Genomic DNA, 24,222 nt, shown 5'->3' with positions numbered 1-24,222 from the left:
CTTTGTATGTAAGTGTTCAAGGATTTCAGATTTAAAATACTGTAGGTCTCACCGAGCCGTCCGGCTTCGGTACCACAAACAGCGTGGAATAATACCCCTCTCCCTGTTGTAGGAGGGGTACCTTGATTATCACCTGCTGGGAATACAGCTTGTGAATGGCTTCCAATACCGCCTCCCTGTCGGGGGGAGACGTTGGTAAAGCAGACTTCAGGAACCGGCGAGGGGGAGACGTCTCGAATTCCAATTTGTACCCCTGAGATACTACCTGCAGGATCTAGGGGTCCACTTGCGAGTGAGCCCACTGCGCGCTGAAATTCTTGAGACGGGCCCCCACCGTGCCTGAGTCCGCTTGTAAGGCCCCAGCGTCATGCTGAGGACTTGGCAGAAGCGGGGGAGGGCTTCTGTTCCTGGGAAGAGGCTGTCTGCTGCAGTCTTTTTCCCCTTCCTCTGCCCCGGGGCAGATACGAGTGGCCTTTTGCCCGCTTGCCCTTATGGGGACGAAAGGACTGAGCCTGAAAAGACGGTGTCTTTTTCTGCTGAGAAATGACCTGGGGTAAAAAGGTGGATTTCCCAGCCGTTGCCGTGGCCACCAGGTCCGATAGACCGACCCCAAATAACTCCTCCCCTTTATACGGCAATACTTTCATATGCCGTTTGGAATCCGCATCACCTGACCACTGTCGCGTCCATAACCCTCTTCTGGCAGAAATGGACAGCGCACTTACTCTTGATGCCAGAGTGCAAATATCCCTCTGTGCATCTCTCATATATAGAAATGCATCCTTTAAATGCTCTATAGTCAATAACATATTGTCCCTGTCCAGGGTATTAATATTTTCAGTCAGGGAATCCGACCAAGCCACCCCAGCACTGCACATCCAGGCTGAGGCGATTGCTGGTCGCAGTATAATACCAGTATGTGTGTATATACTTTTTAGGATATTTTCCAGCTTCCTATCAGCTGGTTCCTTGAGGGCGGCCGTATCAGGAGACGGTAACGCCACTTGTTTTGATAAGCGTGTGAGCGCCTTATCCACCCTAGGCGGTGTTTCCCAACGCGCCCTAACCTCTGGCGGGAAAGGGTATAATGCCAATAATTTTTTAGAAATTAGCAGTTTTTTATCGGGGGAAACCCACGCTTCATTACACACCTCATTTAATTCATCTGATTCAGGAAAAACTACGGGTAGTTTTTTCACACCCCACATAATACCCTTTTTTGTGGTACTTGTAGTATCAGAAATGTTCAAAACCTCCTTCATTGCCGTGATCATGTAACGTGTGGCCCTACTGGAAAATACGTTTGTTTCCTCACCGTCGACACTGGAGTCAGTGTCCGTGTCTGGGTCTGTGTCGACCACCTGAGGTAACGGGCGCTTTAGAGCCCCTGACGGTGTTTGAGACGCCTGTACAGGTATTAACTGATTTGCCGGCTGTCTCATGTCGTCAACAGTCTTTTGTAAAGTGCTGACACTATCACGTAATTCCTTCCATAAGACCATCCAGTCAGGTGTCGACTCCCTAGGGGGTGACATCACTAATACAGGCAATTGCTCCGCCTCCATACCATTTTCCTCCTCATACATGTCGACACAACGTACCGACACACAGCACACACACAGGGAATGCTCTGATAGAGGACAGGACCCCACAAGCCCTTTGGGGAGACAGAGGGAGAGTTTGCCAGCACACACCAGAGCGCTATATATATATATACAGGGATAACCTTATATAAGTGTTTTTCCCTTATATAGCTGCTGTATAGATTTATCTGCCAATTTAGTGCCCCCCCTCTCTTGTTTTACCCTGTTTCTGTAGTGCAGGACTGCAGGGGAGAGTCAGGGAGCTTCCCTCCAACGGAGCTGTGAGGAAAAATGGCGCCAGTGTGCTGAGGAGATAGGCTCCGCCCCCTTCTCGGCGGCCGTTCTCCCGCTTTTTTATGGAAAAACAGGCATGAGTTAAATGCATCCATATAGCCCAGGAGCTATATGTGATGCATTTTTTGCCCCCTAAGGTGTTTATATTGCGTCTCAGGGCGCCACCACCCAGCGCCCTGCACCCTCAGTGACCGGAGTGTGAAGTGTGCTGAGAGCAATGGCGCACAGCTGCGGTGCTGTGCGCTACCTTATTGAAGACAGGACGTCTTCTGCCTCCGATTTTTCCGGACCTCTTCTGCTCTTCTGGCTCTGTAAGGGGGACGGCGGCGCGGCTCTGGGACCCATCCATGGCTGGGCCTGTGATCGTCCCTCTGGAGCTAATGTCCAGTAGCCTAAGAAGCCCAATCCACTCTGCACGCAGGTGAGTTCGCTTCTTCTCCCCTTAGTCCCTCGATGCAGTGAGCCTGTTGCCAGCAGGTCTCACTGAAAATAAAAAACCTAAAACTAAACTTTTTTCTAAGCAGCTCAGGAGAGCCACCTAGACTGCACCCTTCTCGTTTGGGCACAATAATCTAACTGAGGCTTGGAGGAGGGTCATAGGGGGAGGAGCCAGTGCACACCAGGTAGTCTTAAAGCTTTTACTTTTGTGCCCAGTCTCCTGCGGAGCCGCTATTCCCCATGGTCCTTTCGGAGTCCCCAGCATCCACTAGGACGTCAGAGAAATATTTTTCAAAAGGCTATCTACCCTTCTGTCTGTGACATCATTTAGTGAGGTAGATGACAGTGGTAAAGCAGATTTATGCACGAGTCGCAGAACATGTGCATCTACTTTTGGAGGAACTTCTCTTTTCGAACAATCCACAGCTGGAAATGGATAATAAGAATCCCATCTCTTAGGAATCTTATACTTTTTAGTGGGCGCTGCCCAAGACTCATCCATCATTTCTGTCAGCTCATCTGACGCTGGGAATTCAGCTTTCACTGATTTTGTTCGTTTAAATACAGGTGCTTTAGATTTTAACACTGTCTTGGCTGGCTCTTCCAACGAGAGAACAGCTTTCACAGCATTAATAAGTTCAGCTACATCATCTGAACTAAAACTCTGCGACTGATCATCATACGGAGTCGAATCTATTGTCTCATCGTCCGATGGATCATCTTGTGTAGTCTGCCACATAGATGTATCTGTCTTAGTCTTAACTGTCTCTTGGTTGCTTGCAGAGGCTACTGGAACCAAGCCGTAGGAAGGGAGCTGCATGTATGGGTTCATAGTGTAACCTAACCCCTGAGGTGGTGCTACTGTAGTTAACTTGTCCGCTATAGAAGATAGAGTCTTTGCGAACATATTCCATGGTGGCTCTGTTGGTGGTTGAACCAACTCCTGTCTTTTACTTCGCTGAAAAGCGAAACAGTTTGCACACAAACCCTCATAAGTGACCAATTGATTCATATCAATTACCCCTGACTTACAAGATAAGCATGTTAGGGCTATGGGAGTGCTTGATAAATTCTCCTCATCACTTTTGCCGCTCACAGACATGATAATAATCTGTTAATGACTACACAATTTTGTGACTGAAAAACACCCTATGTCAGTATATAGAGGTGAGATCAATCTGACCACAGTGCACCTGATTTGAGGGTCAGAACAGGACTGACATTACACAGAAAAGTCAGCACACATACTAGCAGTCGCATGTTAAAGCATTAGACATTGTCATATGAGAATACAACCTCCATAACAACTTATACATAAGTAGGAAAATTGTACTTCTGTTTTAACTGGCTCTTTTGTTCAACATAACATGCAGAAAACACAGTAATATACAGGTCTCATATGCAATAGGTACTAAAAATTAACAATGCATACTAAAAAGTAGAAGGAATTTTTAGTACTGTATACCCTGCCTCCGGAGAGCGGGATACAGGGAGACTCACCACACTTCCATATCCAAGCAAATACGCTCGTAAGACGCTGAGTGGATTCAGACGCTACTGGTGTACACTGCCGCTCTTGGTAACCGATAACGGACACGGACGCTCACCAACGGACACGGACGCTGAGCGACTTTCACGTGTATGCAGACGCTAAGGCCTGCGACTCGGTCTGGCGGGTTTTATCTCCAGTGTACACAACCGCAGCGTCTAAGCTGCGACCGAGTACCCTCGTGGTAGCGTCTGAGCCGGAAGTGAGGTCATTCAGTTCATGAAACGAGAGACACGCAGGAACTGGCCATGAACTCGGAGGAGGGACGGCCAGGAGAGCGTCTGAATCCCCCCGTTGACTTAAACTCCCAGGATCGCGGCCTCTACCTAGTCCTGGCGCCTATGATCCCCGAAGCGTAGCGCTGTCACACTCCAGATGTTCGGCGCATCAACACACTGTTTGTAGTCTCCACCAAATCAGTGTAGCTGTGTCCTGACCCCTCTAGTAAGAGGAAGTCCATAGACTCACCGTCTCCCCATGCCCCGGCCACAGCCTGGTTACGTCTGCTGGACCTGCTAGAACATCCGACACAGACGCCCGTCGAGACAGCACTGATACCCGAAGGTAAGCGTTGTTGCGACCCGGTGGGGAGTTGTTGGAGCGACTCTTTCTAATATGCGTTTAAGACGCTGTTAAGAGAAGTCGCTCAAAAAAACAATATAGTAAGTCTATAAAAATAAAATAATAAAAGCTTTAGGCTGCTTTATTCACAGCAGTCCTGTGACCATGTGGCTTCCTGCCGCACCAAGCAAAAAACTGATCTGACTGAGTCAGTAAGCGGGACTATATAGTGGAGGCCCCAATGCATCCTGGGAGACCAGAAAGCTCGTGACCGTGTTGGTGCCATTTTCGCTGTCGCTCGACAATATCCCAATGTTATCCTGTGGATAATCCTGTGGACCCAGCCAGAGAAATAATCATTTCTGTCTCTCAAGGAACATATGAACACTAAGGGAGCAGTATACATCAAAGAAAGTGTTGTTTGGAACTGCTTGAAATAGAGGATGGTGATTCTCTTTTTTCTTTGAAAGCTGCACTCTTTGTTTTAGGAGCGCTGTATAATCATCTATTGTCTATTGCTCCACTTGCTGTGACATGCACCAGCAGGATGCCTGTCATGCAAGAAGAACACCGCTACTCGGGGGCAGGGCCACACGTTTAAGAGAAAAAAAGAGCCGCTGTTCACCCAATGGTAACAAAATCTAATGGAGGCAGTCCAATCAGGGAAAGTGTCATGGTCCCAAGCCTGTCAACAAGCAGTCAGACCGGGCTATACCCCATTCAAAGCAGTCTGTGGTGGGGGCTAGGGAAGCCAATCCCGGGCCATTTTTTCAATCCCTGGTATCGGGATTGAAAAATGGCCAATCCCGGGATTCCCGGGATACCCGGGATTGGCTTCTAGATAGGTGTCTGCCCCCTCGCCCCGCACATATAATTTACCATATACCAAGGACGGGCGGGAGGGGATCATCCCTTGATTGCTGCTGGCGGCTCCTGACAGCGCAGCGTGACCTCTCACGCTGCGCTGGGGACCCGGAAGGAGGAAGCCGGGCAGCGTCTGAGCGTCCTGTGGACGCTCAACGCTGATCCCTCAATCCCCGGGATTGGAGCTTCCAATCCCGGGATTGAATCCCGGCCATTTTGGGGCCTAAATCCCGGGATCCCGCCGATCCCGGGATTGGCCACCATAGTGGGGGCCCATCTGATGTAATTTTGAAATCCGTGAATAACTTCTCCCTTGCTTCAGTGGGTATTCTAGAAGAGACTTCGGGCCTAATTCAGACCTGATCGTAGCAGCAACTTTGTTAGCAGATGGGCAAAACCATGTGCACTGCAGGGGGGCAGATATAACCTGTGCAGAGAGCGTTCGATTTTGGTGAGGTGTTAAAACTGAAATCTAAATTGCAGTGTAAAAATAAAGCAGCTAGTATTTACCCTGCACAGAAACAATATAACCCACCTAAATCTAACCCTCTCTGCACATGTTATATCTGCCACCCCTGCAGTTCACATGGTTTTGCCCATCTGCTAACAAAGTTGCTGCTATGATCAGGTCTGAATTAGGCCCTACGTCCTAGACCTTCACACCTCAAATCTGTTCTTGGTTTAGAAACCAGATGTCTTTCCATCCAATACTGAATATTATGATACAAATGCCTTGCAACCATAGACATCAAGGACACTTACCTGTACCTCCCAATTTGGGAAGGGCTCAGTCCCTGCTCAGATTTATGGTGTGCAGTAACCATTTTCTAATTAGAGCCCTCCCATTTGGTCTGACGATCTTCACAAAGATTATGGCAGTGATTATGGCAGTGGTTGAAAAGTTATCCCGCACTTTAACAAGCTTCTGAAAATAAGAATTTACTTACCGATAATTCTATTTCTCGTAGTCCGTAGTGGATGCTGGGGACTCCGTAAGGACCATGGGGAATAGCGGCTCCGCAGGAGACTGGGCACAAAAGTAAAGCTTTCGAACTACCTGGTGTGCACTGGCTCCTCCCCCTATGACCCTTCTCCAAGCCTCAGTTAGGATACTGTGCCCGGATGAGCGTACACAATAAGGAAGGATTTTGAATCCCGGGTAAGACTCATACCAGCCACACCAATCACACCATATAACTTGTGATCTAAACCCAGTTAACAGCATGATAACAGAGGAGCCTCTAGAAAAGATGGCTCACTACAGCAATAACCCGATTTTTTGGTAACAATAAGTATGTACCAGTATTGCAGACAATCCGCACTTGGGATGGGCGCCCAGCATCCACTACGGACTACGAGAAATAGAATTATCGGTAAGTAAATTCTTATTTTCTCTAACGTCCTAAGTGGATGCTGGGGACTCCGTAAGGACCATGGGGATTATACCAAAGCTCCCAAACGGGCGGGAGAGTGCGGATGACTCTGCAGCACCGAATGAGAGAACTCCAGGTCCTCCTCAGCCAGGGTATCAAATTTGTAGAATTTTACAAACGTATTTGCTCCTGACCAAGTAGCTGCTCGGCAAAGTTGTAAAGCCGAGACCCTTCGGGCAGCCGCCCAAGATGAGCCCACCTTCCTTGTGGAATGGGCTTTTACAGATTTTGGCTGTGGCAGGCCTGCCACAGAATGTGCAAGCTGAATTGTACCACAAATCCAACGAGCAATAGTCTGCTTAGAAGCAGGAGCACCCAGCTTGTTGGGTGCATACAGAATAAACAACGAGTCAGATTCTGACTCCAGCCGTCCTGGAAACCTATATTTCCAGGGCTCTGACAACGTCTAGCAACTTGGAGTCCTCCAAGTCCCTAGTAGCCGCAGGCACCACAATAGGTTGATTCAGGTGAAACGCTGAAAACCACCTTAGGGAGAAACTGAGGACAAGTCCTCAATTCCGCCCTGTCCGAATGGAAAATCAGATGAGGGCTTTTACAGGATAAAGCCCGCCAATTCTGACACGCACCTGGCCCAGGCCAGGGCCAACAGCATGACCACTATCCATGTGAGATATTTTAACTCCACATATTTTTAAGTGGTTCAAACCAATGTGACTTTTGGAACCCAAAAACTACATTTAGATCCCAAGGTGCCACTGGAGGCACAAAAGGAGGCTGTATATACAGTACCCCTTTCACAAACGTCTGAACTTCAGGGACTGAAGCTAGTTCTTTTTGGAAGAAAATTGACAGGGCCGAAATTTGAACCTTAATGGACCCCCATTTCAGGCCCATAGACACTCCTGTTTGCAGGAAATGTAGGAATCGACCTAGTTGAAAATTCCTCCGTCTGGGCCTTACTGGCCTCGCACCACGCAACATATTTTCGCCAAATGCGGTGATAATGTTTTGCGGTTATATCTTTCCTGGCTTTGATCAGGATAGGAATGACTTCATCCGGAATGCCTTTTTCCTTCAGGATCCGGCGTTCAACCGCCCTGCCGTCAAACGCAGCCGCGGTAAGTCTTGGAACAGACAGGGTCCTTGCTGGAGCAGGTCCCTTCTTAGAGGAAGAGGCCACGGATCCTCCGTGAGCATCTCTTGAAGTTCCGGTTACCAAGTCCTTCTTGGCCAATCCGGAGCCACGAATATAGTGCTTACTCCTCTCCATCTTATAATTCTCAGTACCTTGGGTATGAGAGGCAGAGGAGGGAACACATACACTGACTGGTACACCCACTGTGTTACCAGAACGTCTACAGCTATTGCCTGAGGGTCCCTTGACCTGGCGCAATACTTGTCGAGTTTTATAAACATGTGGAAGACTTCTGGGTGAAGTCCCCACTCTCCCGGGTGGAGGTCGTGGAATGAATACTGCTGACAGTGCTATCACATGATTTTCCGCCCAGCGAAGAATCCTTGCAGCTTCTGCCATTGCCCTCCTTCTTGTGTCACCCTGTCTGTTTACGTGGGTGACTGCCGTGATGTTGTCCGAATGGATCAACTCCGGGTGACCTTGAAGCAGAGGTCTTGCTGAGCTTAGAGCATTGTAAATGGCCCTTAGCTTCAGGATATTTATGTGAAGTGATGTCTCCAGGCTTGACCATAAGCTCTGGAAATTCCTTCCCTGTGTGACTGCTCCCCAGCCTCGCAGGCTGGCATCCGTGGTCACCAGGACCCAGTCCTGAATGTGCGGCCCTCTAGAAGATGAGCACTCTGCAACCACCACAGGAGATACACCCTTGTGCTTGGTGACAGGGTTATCCGCTGATGCATCTGAAGATGCGACCCGGACCATTTGTCCAGCAGGTCCCACTGGAAAGTTCTTGCGTGGAATCTGCCGAATGGGATTGCTTCGTAGGAAGCCACCATTTTTCCCAGAACCATTTCATTGATGTACTGAGACTTGGCTCGGTTATAGGAGGTTCCCGACTAGTTCGGATAACTCCCTGGCTTTCTCCTCCGGGAGAAACACCTTTTTCTGGACTGTGTCCAGGATCATCCCTAGGAACAGAAGACGAGTCGTCGGAACCAGCTGCGATTTTGGAATATTGAGAATCCAATCGTGCTGCCGCAACACTACCTGAGATAGTGCTACACCGACCTCCAACTGTTCCCTGGATCTTACCCTTATCAGGGAATCGTCCAAGTAAGGGATAACTAAAACTCCCTTCCTTCGAAGGAGTATCATTATTTCGGCCATTACCTTGATAAAGACCCGGGGTGCCGTGGACCATCCCTACGGCAGTGTCTGAAACTGATAGTGACAGTTCCGTACCATAAACCTGAGGTACCCTTTGTGAGAAGGGTAAATTGGGACATGAATGTAAGCATCCTTGATGTCCCGAGACATCATGTAGTCCCCTTCTTCCAGGTTCGCAATCACTGCTCTGAGTGACTCAATCTTGACTTTGAACCTCCGTATGTAAGTGTTCAAGATTTTAGATTTAGAATCGGTCTCACCGAGCCGTCCGGCTTCGGTACCACAACAGTGTGGAATAATACCCCGTTCCCTGTTGCAGGAGGGGTACCTTGATTATCACCTGCTGGGAATACAGCTTGTGAATGGCTTCCAAAACTGCCTCCCTGTCAGAAGGAGACATCGGTAAAGCAGACTTCAGGAAACGGCGAGGGGGAGACGTCTCGAATTCCAATTTGTACCCCTGAGATATCACCTGAAGGATCCAGGGGTCTACTTGCGAGTGAGCCCACTGCGCGCTGAAATTCATTGAGACGGGCCCCCACCGTGCCTGATTCTGCTTGTAAAGCCCCAGCGTCATACTGAGGGCTTGGCAGAGGCGGGAGAGGGTTTCTGTTCCTGGGAACTGGCTGATTTCTGCAGCCTTTTTCCTCTCCCTCTGTCACGGGGCAGAAATGAGGAACCTTTTGCCCGCTTGCCCACGAAAAGACTGCGCCTGATAATACTGCGTCTTCTTATGTTGAGAGGCGACCTGGGGTACAAACGTGGATTTCCCAGCTGTTGCCGTGGCCACCAGGTCTGAAAGACCGACCCCAAATAACTCCTCCCCTTAATAAGGCAATACTTCCAAATGCCGTTTGGAATCCGCATCACCTGACCACTGTCGTGTCCATAACCCTCTACTGGCAGAAATGGACAACGCACTTAGACTTGATGCCAGTCGGCAAATATTCCGCTGTGCATCACGCATATATAGAAATGCATCTTTTAAATGCTCTATAGGCAATAATATACTGTCCCTATCTAGGGTATCAATATTTTCAGTCAGGGAATCCGACCACGCCAACCCAGCACTGCACATCCAGGCTGAGGCGATTGCTGGTCGCAGTATAACACCAGTATGTGTGTAAATACATTTTAGGATACCCTCCTGCTTTCTATCAGCAGGATCCTTAAGGGCGGCCATCTCAGGAGAGGGTAGAGCCCTTGTTCTTACAAGCGTGTGAGCGCTTTATCCACCCTAGGGGGTGTTTCCCAACTCACCCTAACCTCTGGCGGGAAAGGATATAATGCCAATAACATTTTAGCAATTATCAGTTGTTATCGGGGGAAACCCACGCATCATCACACACCTCATTTAATTTCTCAGATTCAGGAAAACTACAGGTAGTTTTTCCTCACTGAACATAATACCCCTTTTTGGTGGTACTCGTATTATCAGAAATGTGTAAAACATTTTTCATTGCCTCAATCATGTAACGTGTGGCCCTACTGGAAGTCACATTTGTCTCTTCACCGTCGACACTGGAGTCAGTATCCGTGTCGGCGTCTATATCTGCCATCTGAGGTAACGGGCGCTTTAGAGCCCCTGACGGCCTATGAGACGTCTGGACAGGCACAAGCTGAGTAACCGGCTGTCTCATGTCAACCACTGTCTTTTATACAGAGCTGACACTGTCACGTAATTCCTTCCAACAGTTCATCCACTCAGGTGTCGACCCCCTAGGGGGTGACATCACTATTACAGGCAATCTGCTCCGTCTCCACATCATTTTTCTCCTCATACATGTCGACACAAACGTACCGACATACAGCACACACACAGGGAATGCTCTGATAGAGGACAGGACCCCACTAGCCCTTTGGGGAGACAGAGGGAGAGTTTGCCAGCACACACCAGAGCGCTATATATATATACAGGGATAACCTTATATAAGTGTTTTTCCCCTTATAGCTGCTGTTTTATTTAATACTGCGCGTAATTAGTGCCCCCCTCTCTTTTTTAACCCTTTCTGTAGTGTAGTGACTGCAGGGGAGAGCCAGGGAGCTTCCCTCCAACGGAGCTGTGAGGGAAAATGGCGCCAGTGTGCTGAGGAGATAGGCTCCGCCCCCTTATCGGCGGCCTTATCTCCCGTTTTTCTATGTATTCTGGCAGGGGTTAAATTCATCCATATAGCCCAGGAGCTATATGTGATGCATTTTTTGCCATCCAAGGTGTTTTTATTGCGTCTCAGGGCGCCCCCCCCCCCAGCGCCCTGCACCCTCAGTGACCGGAGTGTGAAGTGTGCTGAGAGCAATGGCGCACAGCTGCAGTGCTGTGCGCTACCTTGTTGAAGACAGGACGTCTTCTGCCGCCGATTTTCCGGACCTCTTCTGCCTTCTGGCTCTGTAAGGGGGCCGGCGGCGCGGCTCTGGGACCCATCCATGGCTGGGCCTGTGATCGTCCCTCTGGAGCTAATGTCCAGTAGCCTAAGAAGCCCAATCCACTCTGCACGCAGGTGAGTTCGCTTCTTCTCCCCTTAGTCCCTCGATGCAGTGAGCCTGTTGCCAGCAGGTCTCACTGAAAATAAAAAACCTAAAACTAAACTTTTCACTAAGCAGCTCAGGAGAGCCACCTGGTGTGCACCCTTCTCGTTCGGGCACAAAAATCTAACTGAGGCTTGGAGGAGGGTCATAGGGGGAGGAGCCAGTGCACACCAGGTAGTTCTAAAGCTTTACTTTTGTGCCCAGTCTCCTGCGGAGCCGCTATTCCCCATGGTCCTTACGGAGTCCCCAGCATCCACTTAGGACGTTAGAGAAATAAATGAAATGTCAATCACACTTCTCCAATCCCATCTCCAAAAAATGCCTGACCTTGGGAGCTGTGCAATTCCATTGCAGTGTCTAAAATTCCTGGGTCTACTCTTTGATACCATATTGTTCCTGGTCTTCTTGAAAGCGGTCAAGAATTTAACTATACTGAAACAGGCATCAGTGCTCCTAGCTTATACTCATGTGGCAATTTCCCAAAGCATGCGGTTAGCATGCTTCTATTAGCAGACCCTTCTAAAACAATTTGTAACTCGCTGGTGCATGAGTGGAACCCTTGACTAGAAAGCCAGCTCTTCAGGCTGTCTCCAGAATAATGCCGCCTTAGCCAGGGCTGGCTCCTGTTTTGTATGGACCTGTACCAGTGATTACTCATGCAACACTTCTTCCGATAAACGTACCCAAACTAAAAGCAGTGCTAGAGGCTATGCTTACAGCTGAGCCGTTACTTCGAAACAGACCCCTTTGGATCCAATACGACAATACCAGCTGAAAGGTGGTGTCTGCCAGAGGTAAACTTTGTGGCCTCTTGGTTGAACCACAAGTTTCAGTGCAAGCACCAGGGATTCTCAGGTTTTACTGGGGGTTACCATGATGGCAACTTGGGGTTGTACAGTCTAGCTATCTTTTTCCAATTGCCATAATTCCATGCATCCTCAAGAAGGTCAAGGAAGAGAGAAACCCAGTTGGGAATTCTGGAGGCTCTGTGTTGGCCACATAAGAGATGTAGGTTTAAACTTTTTCCATAGTCTTTCAAAAGGAAATTCACTTGCATTCCAAAAGTTCAAATGTTCTATCTGTGGGTGTTGCACATCCAATCACCATATGTTCCACTGATAGTGCCTTGTGGCCTTTACTTAACTTGTTTCTCTCAACAATGCAAGACCCACGCATTGAGCTGCTTGATGTGGTGGACTTCCAAGTACCTTACCAGGAAGGTGTCTTGTAGGCTGTATTTTCTGCCAGACCAGTGTCTGAATTGTCAGCCCTCTTATGCAGATCTTCATATTTAATTTTCCAGAAGGATCAATCTGTACTTTAAACTGGTCTCTCATTTCAGCTGAAGCTTGTGTACAGTTTTCACATAATCAGGACACTAATACCACTGTGGCAACAAAACAATCAGTAGCCAAATGGATCATGGCTTCAATTCGCTAGCTGTCACAGGACAGGAATCTGATACAGAGCATATTGTACTCATTCTATCAAATCAGTGAGCAACTCTTGGGCAACACAACATGGTTTGTTAGGGAGCAGTTCTGCAGGGAGGCTACCTGGTCCTACGTTCATTATTCAACAAATTCTACAAATTCAATGTGTTTGCTGCTAGAAAAGCCAGCTTAGGATGAAACAATTTGGTGCAGCTATGTCCTAGGGCAGGCGTAGACAATAGGCAGCCCTCCAGCTTCTGTTGAACTACATGTCCCAGCATACCCTGCCTCAGTATTAGCATATCCTGAAAGCAAAACCGTGGCAGGGTATGCTGGGTTATGTGTAGTCCCCAGCAGCTGGAGGGCCACTTATTACCCACCCCTGCCCTAGGGAAAGATGTTGAGGGTCCCCATGGTTAGCAGTTTTCATCAGAAAGTTTAACAAAGAAGGATTTTTTAAATTCACCATTGAGTCCATTTCTCTTAGTCCATCTGGGGACAGTCATGCTCCCAACCATTTTTTTCAATCACAGGCTTGAGATTCTTGTTTTAGCATTTTAAGCTTTCCTATGGGCTCTCTCAGGTTTAATATTATTGATGGCTACAAAGGGCTGAAGGATACAAAGGGGAGTGCTTAGCAACAAACAAGTTTAGACTTATGCGCCAGCTCTTCAAAGCATCCTCTACACCACATGGTTTGCAGTATCCCCCATATGGACAAAGAGAAAACTATTTAACAGCAAGTTCAAAAAAATCATTTTGGATTTCTACAAACTCCATTGGACAATCCAAATGAAAACCGGTTATACCATGGTAAAATTATAAAAATAAATAAATAAATAAAAAAAACTGAAATGTAACAGCAGACCTAACCACAACAGATGTAACAGGAAGTATCCGCTGGTGACACTTGACACCCTGTGGTTCATTTGTGATTTTTTTTGTAGTAGTGATTTCTTATAACAGCGCTGATGATTTTGTCCTCAGACATGGATCAAAACATTTTGAAAAAACAACAAAAAAAAAAACAACATACATAGTATAACTGAACATGTCCTGTTTAAAAAGGAAGAAAAAAACAACAAAAAAACAGAAGAGTATCAGAAGGCCAGATGGTCTATGTGACCTTACCTAAAGTAAATGAGGGAAGAGCGACAAGGTACCAACCAATCAGCTCCTGTAATTTTACAGGTTGTTTTTGAAAAATGACAGTAAGAAGCTGATCGGTTGATGCTTTCTCTCTCTCTAAGCTTGAGAAAACTCACCTACAGTTTGGTAGCCTAAGTATGCCACGCCTGCACTGTAGATCCACGGAGGCAGCACTTCCAGGTCTTTTGCATCACTGGTCACAGGTAAGTTTAAGCATAAGTTATTTACAGCAGCTCGAATTCAATCTTTTAGCACAAGTATGATATTTTTCTTAATTTCAAATCAATGCATATAGCTTAGCAATATATAAAAAAAAATATATATAATTAAAAAAAAAAAAAACTTACCAACTCGTGTTCTTGAACCACTTGAAGGCTCGGCTGAGACATTTGGTTCCACTGGCAATAAAGGAGGGCCTCCAATAGCACACACATTGTTACTTACTGAAGGTTGAGCTGCAATTACACAAAAGTAAACAAAAATAACAAACAGCTTAATTATATATCAGAGGTCTTATAAAGTCTACAATAAACTGCTTTATATTAAAGTGAGTATGTGAATTGTATCTACTGTATATAAGTAATAAAATTATACAGGTAGAACATCAGCTCAAAAAATACATAACATTAACGACACCTTCCAACTCCTCTCAAACAGCCATCACTGAAATGTGCCAAATATGCTGCCAGATCAATATGGGACATAAATCGAGGTGACCTCCGCCCTACGAGCAAACCTAAGAGATGCATAACTCATTGTCTTAGAGCATAAAATCCTGCAAATGCACAATAAAACAGTAAGTCCCTTGCTGTAGGTAATATGTCTACAGTATAATGCAAGCATTGCTAGTCTTACTATAAGGAGAAAGGGTCCAACCAGGAGATACTGTAACAAAAAGAAGCCCATTTAGACTTATACCCCTTTCACACTAGCACGGAAATCCCTTGTTTTGCGCGTGAACGAATGTCAACCTGGGATTTTGGTAGGTCTGATTGCATACTACTCAGATCCCTGCTCTTTACCAGGGTCAAGTATCAACAAAAAAATAGAATTAAAGCACCTGTTACCACATATAGCAATAGCCATAATAGTTCTTTTTAGGTTATATAAACGTCGATTTACATACAGGACTAAAAGCAACACTTAAAAAACACATTAAATACACTTTAAAATGGAGCCACTGCAGCCGCTGTGATCAAACCTTAGCCTACGTACTTTTTACACCGTTAGCGTACAAAGCCCCGTACCATGTATGCACTTTACGTACAAACGCCGCGCTGGCCGTACAAAGTACGGCAGTGCGTACACACCCGAAGACACGCCGTGAGCACTCTGCAGCTACACGTGTGACTGAAATACACTTATAACCTTAGCAGGGAAAAGAGACACGACACCAGATTGTATTTAAGATGCTGGGTTCCGACACACCAACATATAATTGCTGAAAGGGGGTTACAATAAACAACAATACAATACAAAAATGGCTACAGTCAATGGTACATACGTTTTGGTTTCGCCTGCTCTTCCCGGCCCGGTCCTCAGTCATCAGGGTAGATGACCTTCAGAGTCTGTGTGGGACCAGGCATGCAGCTGGCTTTTTATACAATAGTCCAAAACCTAACACAATGGAAACTGTAATCTTTGTCCATTGGACACTGGATGGTCATTTACAGTACAGAAGGGGTCATAGGTCGGTTTGAATAGGCGGGCGATGTCTGTTCCAGGTGCACTTGCAGATGGTCTCGTCTGGGTTCCCGCCGCATACCAAGTGTACAGTAAAATGAGCTTTATGGTAAGAAATTACCTTTGTTAAAACTCTTTCTGCGAGGTACACTGGGCTCCACAAGGAATGGACAATGGGGTGTAGAGTAGGATCTTGATCCGAAGCACATACAGGCTCAAAAGATTTGACCTTCTTCCCAAGATGCATAGCGCCGCCTCCTATATCACCCCGCCTCCGTGCACAGTAGCTCAGTTTTGTTAACCAGCCCAATGCAGTAGCAAGTAAGAGAGACGACAACTGCCAGTTGCCACAAACACCACACTCTCCCGACAAGAGAAGTGTCAGCGGCCATACCAACCCAAAGAAGCTAAGTGCGTCAGGGTGGGCGCCTTGTGGAGCCCAGTGTACCTCGCAGAAAGAGTTTTAACAAAGGTAAGTGCTTACCATAAAACTCATTTTCTGCTGCGGGGTACACTGGGCTCCACAAGGAATGGACAATGGGGATGTCCTAAAGCAGCTCCTTATGGGAGGGGATGCACTGTAGCGGGCACAAGAACCCTGCGTCCAATGGAAGCATCCTGGGAAGCGGCAGTGTCGAAGGCATAGAACCTTATGAACGTGTTCACAGAGAACCACGTAGCAGCCTTGCACAATTAAGAAATACTCTTTTGCTGCGCCTGTGTTTGTCAATAAACTAATCAATCTCAAATAAGATGAACCTGGAACTGATAGTGGCGAACGTGTTCCCACACTATAAGGAGATATGCGATTCTCTTATGGGATATAGCCAAATGCAAAGAATTAATAGAGGCGCTCATGAAATCCAGACACCATGTTTTCACAGTTTCAAAAACAACCAAAGAATCAATTAAATTAATAAAAAGTATATATATTTATTATTCACAATTGATAAAAAATACCCTCTAATATAGATAATTGTTAATAATAACTCTCTAAATTACCACATACATGTTTAGAAGTATATAGAATTACATAAATTATCTAAGCTATAACCATTATTATGTGTAGCATTCAAACTTCCACTGAACTAGATGATTTAAAAGTTCACAGTGTAACGATATGTTACAGTCCTTTAGAAACACTGTTGCTAAAATTTTGAATTTAGTTCCAGGATATGACACAGTGGCTGTAGTTTTTAGAACTGAGCTTCAATAAAAATTAGTGGCATAAATTGACGGTGTGGAATGAAAGAATTACCTCTCCAAAGGGGCTGGTGAACCCGAGCGTCCCCGGGTGAGTCCAGAATTTTGCCCAGTGAATTGTGCAACTGGAGGGTACGTGGTGTGTATGGATATATCCACTAGCCGCTAAATTTTGCCCAATTAGCCTGCTATTGAGCATCCGGTGTATACCGTGCAGACAGGGGCGGGCGGCGGACGTGAAGCCGTTAGATGCAAAAGCCGTCCACAGAGATCAGGCTGCGCTGTGGTATTTCCTTTCGGACTGCCTGGACGTGCACCATCCGCCGACAGTCAGTAGTATGGAGGATGATAAGGCCGGTAATTGCCGCTGTACAGATCCCACAGTTCGATTAAGTGCCAATGGGTGGTCGCCCGTCACTGCCGCTGATGAGATGCAGGCAGGGAAAACTGCGTCCCAAAACTACCTGGAAGGTGTTCAGTGGAAAAACGTGGGGGAGGAGTCCTGACGCGTTTCGTCACGTGACCCGTGACTTTTTCTTTGAAAATATATCCATACACACCACGTACCCTCCCCTCCAGTTGCACAATTCACTGGGCAAAATTCTGGACTCACCCGGGGACGCTCGGGTTCACCAGCCCCTTTGGAGAGGTAATTCTTTCATTCCACACCGTCAATTTATGCCACTAATTTTCATTGAAGCTCAGTTCTAAAAAGTACAGCCACTGTGTCATATCCTGGAACTATATTCAAAATTTTAGCAACAGTGTTTCTAAAGGACTGTAACATATCGTTACACTGTGAACTTTTAAATCATCTAGTTCAGTGGAAGTTTGAATGCTACACATAATAATGGTTATAGCTTAGATAATTTATGTAATTCTATATACTTCTAAACATATGTATGTGGTAATTTAGAGAGTTATTATTAACAATTATCTATATTAGATGGTATTTTTATCAATTATTGTGAATAATAAATATATATACTTTTTATTAATTTAATTGATTCTTTGGTTGTTTTTGAAACTGTGAAAACATGGTGTGTGGATTTCATGAGCGCCTCTATTAATTCTTTGCATTTGGCCTTGCACAATTGTTCAAGGGTCGCACCACGTTGGGCCGCCCAAGAAGGTCCAACAGACCAAGAAGAATGGGCCATAATGTGATCAGGAGCAGAGAGACCAGCCTTCACATAAGCATGTGCAATCACCATTCTAATCCAGCTGGCCAGAGTTTGCTTGTGAGCAGGCCAGCCCCGTTTGAGAAACCCAAACACAACAAAAAGAGAATCAGATTTCCTAATAGGAGCAGTTCTCTTCACATAGATACGGAGAGCCCATACCACATCCAAAGACCGCTCTTTGGGAGACAGATCAGGAGAAACAAGTGCCGGAACTACAATCTCCTGATTAAGGTGGAATGAAGAAACCACCTTAGGTAGATAGCCGGGACGAGTCCTAAGAACCGACCGGTCATGGTGAAATATCAGCTATGGGGAACTACAGAACAAGGCACCCAAATCCGACACTCTTCTAGCTGAAGCAATAGCCAGCAGAAACACCACCTTAAGGGAAAGCCACTTAAGGTCAGCTGAACCAAGAGGTTCAAACGGAGACTCTTGTAACGCCTCCAAAACCACTGACAAGTCCCAAGGAGCCACAGGCGGGACATAGAGAGGTTGGATACGCAACACGCCCTGAGTAAAGGTATGCACATCAGGTAAGGTCGCAATTTTTCTCTGAAACCACACCGACAAGTCAGATATTTGAGGGAGGCCAGACGCAGGCCTAAGTCCAGGCCCTGCTGAAGAAAAGCCAACAACTTGGCTATACTAAACTTGGAAGCATCATAATTGTTAGATGCGCACCAAACAAAGTAAGAATGCCAGACCCTATAGTAAATTCGAGCCGAAGCCGGTTTCCGGGCCCGTAACATAGTTTGAATGACCGCCTCAGAAAACCTTTAGCCCTTAAGACGGAAGCTTCAAGAGCCACACCGTCAAAAACAGCCGGGCTAGGTCCTGGTAGACACAGGGGCCCTGAACGAGAAGGTATGGGCGTTGTGGTAGTAAAATTGGACGCTCTGACGATAGGCCTTGCAGGTCTGAGAACCAGTGCCGTCTGGAGCACGCTGGAGCTATGAGAAGCAGAATTCCTTTTTCTTGCTTGAACTTCCGAATTACCCTGGGCGGGAGTGACACCGGAGGGAACACGTACGGCAGCCGAAACCTCCACGGCACCGCCAGCGCAGCGACAGACAGACCTCCGGAGTCAAGATGATCATTTGAGATCTGATCCGGTGAGGCAGGCCGTCCCACTTGGCTAGAATTAGCCTCTGGAGGGGGCGAAAATGGAATTGAGCATACTCCACCATGTTGAATGCTGAGAACATGAGGCCCAGCACCTGCATCGCCGAATGTATCGACACTTGCGGACAAGAAAGGAAGCAACGAATCCTGTTTTGAAGCTTCAGGACTTTCTCCTGAGACAAGAACAACCTCTGGTTGTGAGTGTCCAACAACGCTCCTAGGTGCACCATGCTCTGAGCAGGGACCAGGGAGGATTTCTTCCAGTTGATGAGACACCCGTGGGCTTGTAGAAACCGGACCATCATATCCAGATGACGCAGGAGAAGATCTGGGGAATTTGCCAGGATTAACAAGTCGTCCAGATACGGCAGTATCCTGACCCCTTGACGGCGGAGTACCACCGTCATCACAGCCAAAATTTTGGTGAAGACTCGTGGAGCCGTTGTTAAACCAAAAGGTAACGCCCGAAACTAGTAATGTAGGTTGCCAATAGCGAACCTCAGGTATTGTTGATGTGACACTGTTATAGGAATATGTAGGTAGGCATCCTGTATATCCAGGGAGACCATGTAGTCCCCAGGTTCCAAGGTCAGAACTATAGAGCGAAGGGTTTCCATACGGAACTTGGAAACCTTCACAAATCTGTTCAATGCCTTGAGGATGAGAATGGGCCGGGAGAACCCATTCGTTTCGGGACTAGAAACAGCGGAGAATAGTACCCCCGGCCCCTCTGAGCAAGAGGCACCTGTACTACGACTCCTGTATCCAGGAGGGTCTGTACCACCGAGTGTAGAGTTTTTGCCTTTGTCTGGTCCAAAGGGACGTCTGTCTGGCAAAATCGATGAGGGGGTCGGTATTTGAAGGCTATGGCGTAACCTCGAGTGACGACTTCCCGTACCCAGGCATCTGAAGTGGTATTCAACCATTCCTGGGTATACCCTAGAAGTCAGCCTCCCTCCCTGGGATCCCCCGGGGGGAGGCCCGCCCCATCATGCGGCAGGCTTATCGGTCTTGGCAGCTGGCTGACGGGCCGCCCAGGATCTTTTGGGCTTCAGCTTACCAGGTTTGGAAGTGCGGGCCTGCTTATGGTACGCCTGACCTTTTGCTTTACCTGAAGGACAAAAGGGGCGAAAGGACGTACCTCTACCCTTCGACACAGAAGGAGCGGTATTAGGCAGACAGGCAGTTTTGGCAGTAGCCAAGTCAGCCACAATCTTATTTAAGTGCTCCCAAAACAGAATATCTCCCTTGAAAGGGAGTACCTCCAGGATTTTTTTTAGAGTCCAGATCCACAGACCAGGATCTCAGCCACAATATCCGGCGAGCCAGGACTGAAGAAGTAGAGGCCTTGGCTGCTAGGATACCGGCATCAGAAGCCGCCTCTTTAATATATCAAGAAGCTGTGACAATATATGACAAGCATTGTCTAGCATGGTCAGAAGAGATTTCAGCTTCCAACTCCAAGGCCCATGCTTCAATAGCCACTGCATCCCATGTAGCTGCAATAGTGGGCCTTTGTGCAGCACCAGTGAGGGTGTAAATCGCTTTCAGACAACCCTCCACACATTTATCCGTAGGCTCTTTTAGAGACGTGACAGTAGTGACAGGTAAAGCTGAGGAAACCACCATCCTAGCCACATGCGAGTCTACTGGAGGAGGAGTTTCCCAATTTTTAGACAGCTCTGGCGCGAGGGGATAGCGAGCCAGCATCTTCTTTTGAGGCACAAACTTCGTACCCGGGTTTTCCCAGGGTTCCTGACGTATATCCACTAGGTGGTCAGAGTGAGGTAAAACTTGCTTAACCACCTTCTGATGCTTGAACCTATCTGGTTTCTTAGGAGGGACGGATGGCTTGGGATCATCTGTAATCTGCAGAATTAACTTAATAGCCTCCAAAAGATCAGGAACATCCACATGTGAACTACCCTCCCCATCAGCCGTATCTGAGTCAGAAAGCAAGGTTAGGCTGCGCTGAATTAATGCATAAACAACAATGATATCTGATAATTCAATATTTAATATTAAAAATTAATATATTATATATAGAAATATATACCATTAATGGTAGTTCCAAAAACATAAACATTAAAAAATTAACATAATAAGATAATTAAAATCAGGGTTACCCATGTGCCAGGATTGTAAACAGTATTGGATTGAGGAAGTCCGTTCCAAATTTTTTCCCCTAATGATATAAGTCCAGCAATTGCAGATTCGGAGGTATGTATATATCCAAAGATTGTGGTTTTACCGCTAGAGGATGTATAAGCTCCAGAAAGGTAGATGGTGGGCTCCTCATGCAGTGCGGTGGTATAGATATCCAAAAGTTGTAGCTTTACCGCTAGAGGGTAGATTGCTCCAAGATGGTAGATAATGAGCTCCTCATGCAGTGCGGTGGAGAGGATTCAGCAGTTCAGCCGGAATACAAACGCCCTCCGATAGGGTCTTATGCTGGAATGTAGTGGGGGATGGTCCGGACTTTCAATTAGAGTTTCCTGGCATGGGTCCCTGTAGCCCGACGCGTTTCGCTGCACTGGGGTGGCAGCTTTTTCAAAGACCTTTTATGCATTAATTCAGCGCAGCCTCACCTTGCTTTCTTGTTTACTTATTGTGGGAGTGACTTCCCTTTCTTTTTTTGGCTGCTGCTCGACATAGCACCCCATATCTAAAGCGCCCGAGAACCTTGGGTTATCTGAGTCAGAACCTGAGGGGCCAGTAAATGTGCCGCCTTCATCAGACGAGGTGTCAGTGACAGTAGTGGATTGTGAGGAGATAAGCGCTCGCTTAGAGGACCTCTTGGACTTAGGCGAGCGTTGGTCAGACTTTTTAGTAGTCAAGGACTGGTTCAACTTCTTCAACTGAGCAGATAAATCGTCCGCCCACGGCGGGTTAGCTGCAGAAACCACATACGGTTGTACCGGCATTGGGGGTCCCATAGGGGGAGCTAGTTTATGAACTAGCGTATGCAGAAGCGTGGAAAAAGCGGCCCACGGTGGGTCAGTATGTGCCTCCGTTGTCACAGTCCCACTGGGGGGCAAGGAGCCCCCAGAACCAGAGCCCACAGCTGCTATATTCTCCTCATATGGCCCCGTGGCGTCAGCAACACCGGCAGTGTGTTCAGCCCCAGAACCGTTACCCTCAGAAGTAGACATGATATAACTTGCAGTATGAGGTTAGCACAGTACAATTATCAGCAGCACTATACCTCTGAACCCAAACCCATGCGCAGTGTAGTCAGCACTAGCAGAGATAAAGGAGAGATATGGTGACTAAATCACAGAGAAAAATACATAATACAGTATATCTTTGTGAAAATAAGATTTTACTTACCGGTAAATCTATTTCTCGTAGTCCGTAGAGGATGCTGGGGACTCCGTAAGGACCATGGGGAGAGACGGGCTCCGCAGGAGACATGGGCACTTTAAGAAAGAATTTAGTTCCTGGTGTGCACTGGCTCCTCCCTCTCTGCCCCTCCTCCAGACCTCAGTTAGAGAACTGTGCCCAGAGGAGATGGACAGTACGATGAAAGGATTTTTGTTAATCCAAGGGCAAGATTCATACCAGCCACACCGTATAACTTGTGATAACAATCCAGTAAACAGTATGACAATAACATAGCATCAGTTCACGCCCGATGCAACAATAATGTAACCCTTATCGTAGCAATAACTATATACAAGTATTGCAGAAGAAGTCCGCACTTGGGATGGGCACCCAGCATCCTCTACGGACTACGAGAAATAGATTTACCGGTAAGTAAAATCTTATTTTCTCTAACGTCCTAGAGGATGCTGGGGACTCCGTAAGGACCATAGGGATTATACCAAAGCTCCCAAACGGGCGGGAGAGTGCGGATTACTCTGCAGCACCGATTGAGCAAACATGAGGTCCTCCTCAGCCAGGGTATCAAACTTATAGAATTTTGCAAAGGTGTTTGTACCCGACCAAGTAGCAGCTCGACACAGCTGTAGTGCCGAGACCCCTCGGGCAGCCGCCCAAGAAGAGCCCACTTTCCTAGTGTAAATGGGCCTTGACCGATTTTGGTAACGGCAAAACCAGTCGTAGAATGCGCTTGCTGAATCGTGTTACAGATCCAGCGAGCAAGAGTCTGCTTTGAAGCAGGGCCGCCAAGCTTGTTGGCTGCATACAGAACAAACAGTGCTTCTGTTTTTCGGACTCTAGCCGTCCTGGCTACATAAATCTTCAAAGCCCTGACCACATCAAGGGACTCGGAATCCTCTAAGTCCCGTGTAGCCACAGGCACCACAATAGGTTGGTTCATATGAAAGGATGAAACCACCTTTGGCAGGAACTGAGGACGTGTCCGCAATTCCGCTCTATCCATATGGAAAACCAGATAGGGGCTTTTATGTGATAAAGCCGCTAATTCAGACACTCGCCTAGCCGAAGCTAGGGCTAATAACATGACCACCTTCCAAGTGAGATATTTCAACTCCACCGTTTTCAGTGGTTCAAAGCAGTGTGACTTTAGGAAGTCCAAGACCACATTAAGGTCCCAAGGCGCCACCGGAGGCACAAACGGAGGCTGAATATGCAGCACTCCCTTAACAAAAGTCTGAACTTCTGGGAGAGAAGCCAATTCTTTTTGAAAGAAAATGGATAGGGCCGAAATCTGGACCTTAATGGAGCCTAATTTAAGGCCCAAATCCACTCCAGTTTGTAGAAAGTGAAGGAAACGGCCCAGATGCAATTCTTCCGTAGGAGCGTTCCTGGCCTCACACCAAGAAACATATCTTCGCCATATACGGTGATAATGTTTTGCTGTTACTTCCTTCCTAGCCTTTATCAGTGTAGGGATAACCTCAACCGGAATACCTTTTTCCGCTAGGATCCAGCGTTCAACCGCCATGCCGTCAAACGCAGCCGCGGTAAGTCTTGGAACAGACAGGGTTCCTGTTGCAACAGGTCCTGCCTTA

The 24,222-nt window shown here is 47.1% G+C and overlaps 1 protein-coding gene across 10 annotated transcripts in view; it reads right to left on the bottom strand.

Annotated features, from left to right (window-relative positions):
- Positions 1–24,222, bottom strand: part of ADAD1 (adenosine deaminase domain containing 1) — a 660,856-nt gene that overhangs the window by 354,690 nt on the left and 281,944 nt on the right. For all 10 annotated transcript variants that reach the window (XM_063920281.1, XM_063920280.1, XM_063920279.1 and 7 more), the window contains exon 5: positions 14,438–14,545. In XM_063920281.1, the coding sequence (XP_063776351.1) occupies positions 14,438–14,545 (108 nt within the window). The remainder of the gene's footprint in view (positions 1–14,437; positions 14,546–24,222) is intronic.

The sequence above is a fragment of the Pseudophryne corroboree genome, chromosome 1 (genome assembly GCF_028390025.1).
Source record: "Pseudophryne corroboree isolate aPseCor3 chromosome 1, aPseCor3.hap2, whole genome shotgun sequence".
Lineage (NCBI taxonomy): Eukaryota > Metazoa > Chordata > Amphibia > Anura > Myobatrachidae > Pseudophryne > Pseudophryne corroboree.
This window is presented reverse-complemented; position numbering and strand designations above follow the sequence as displayed.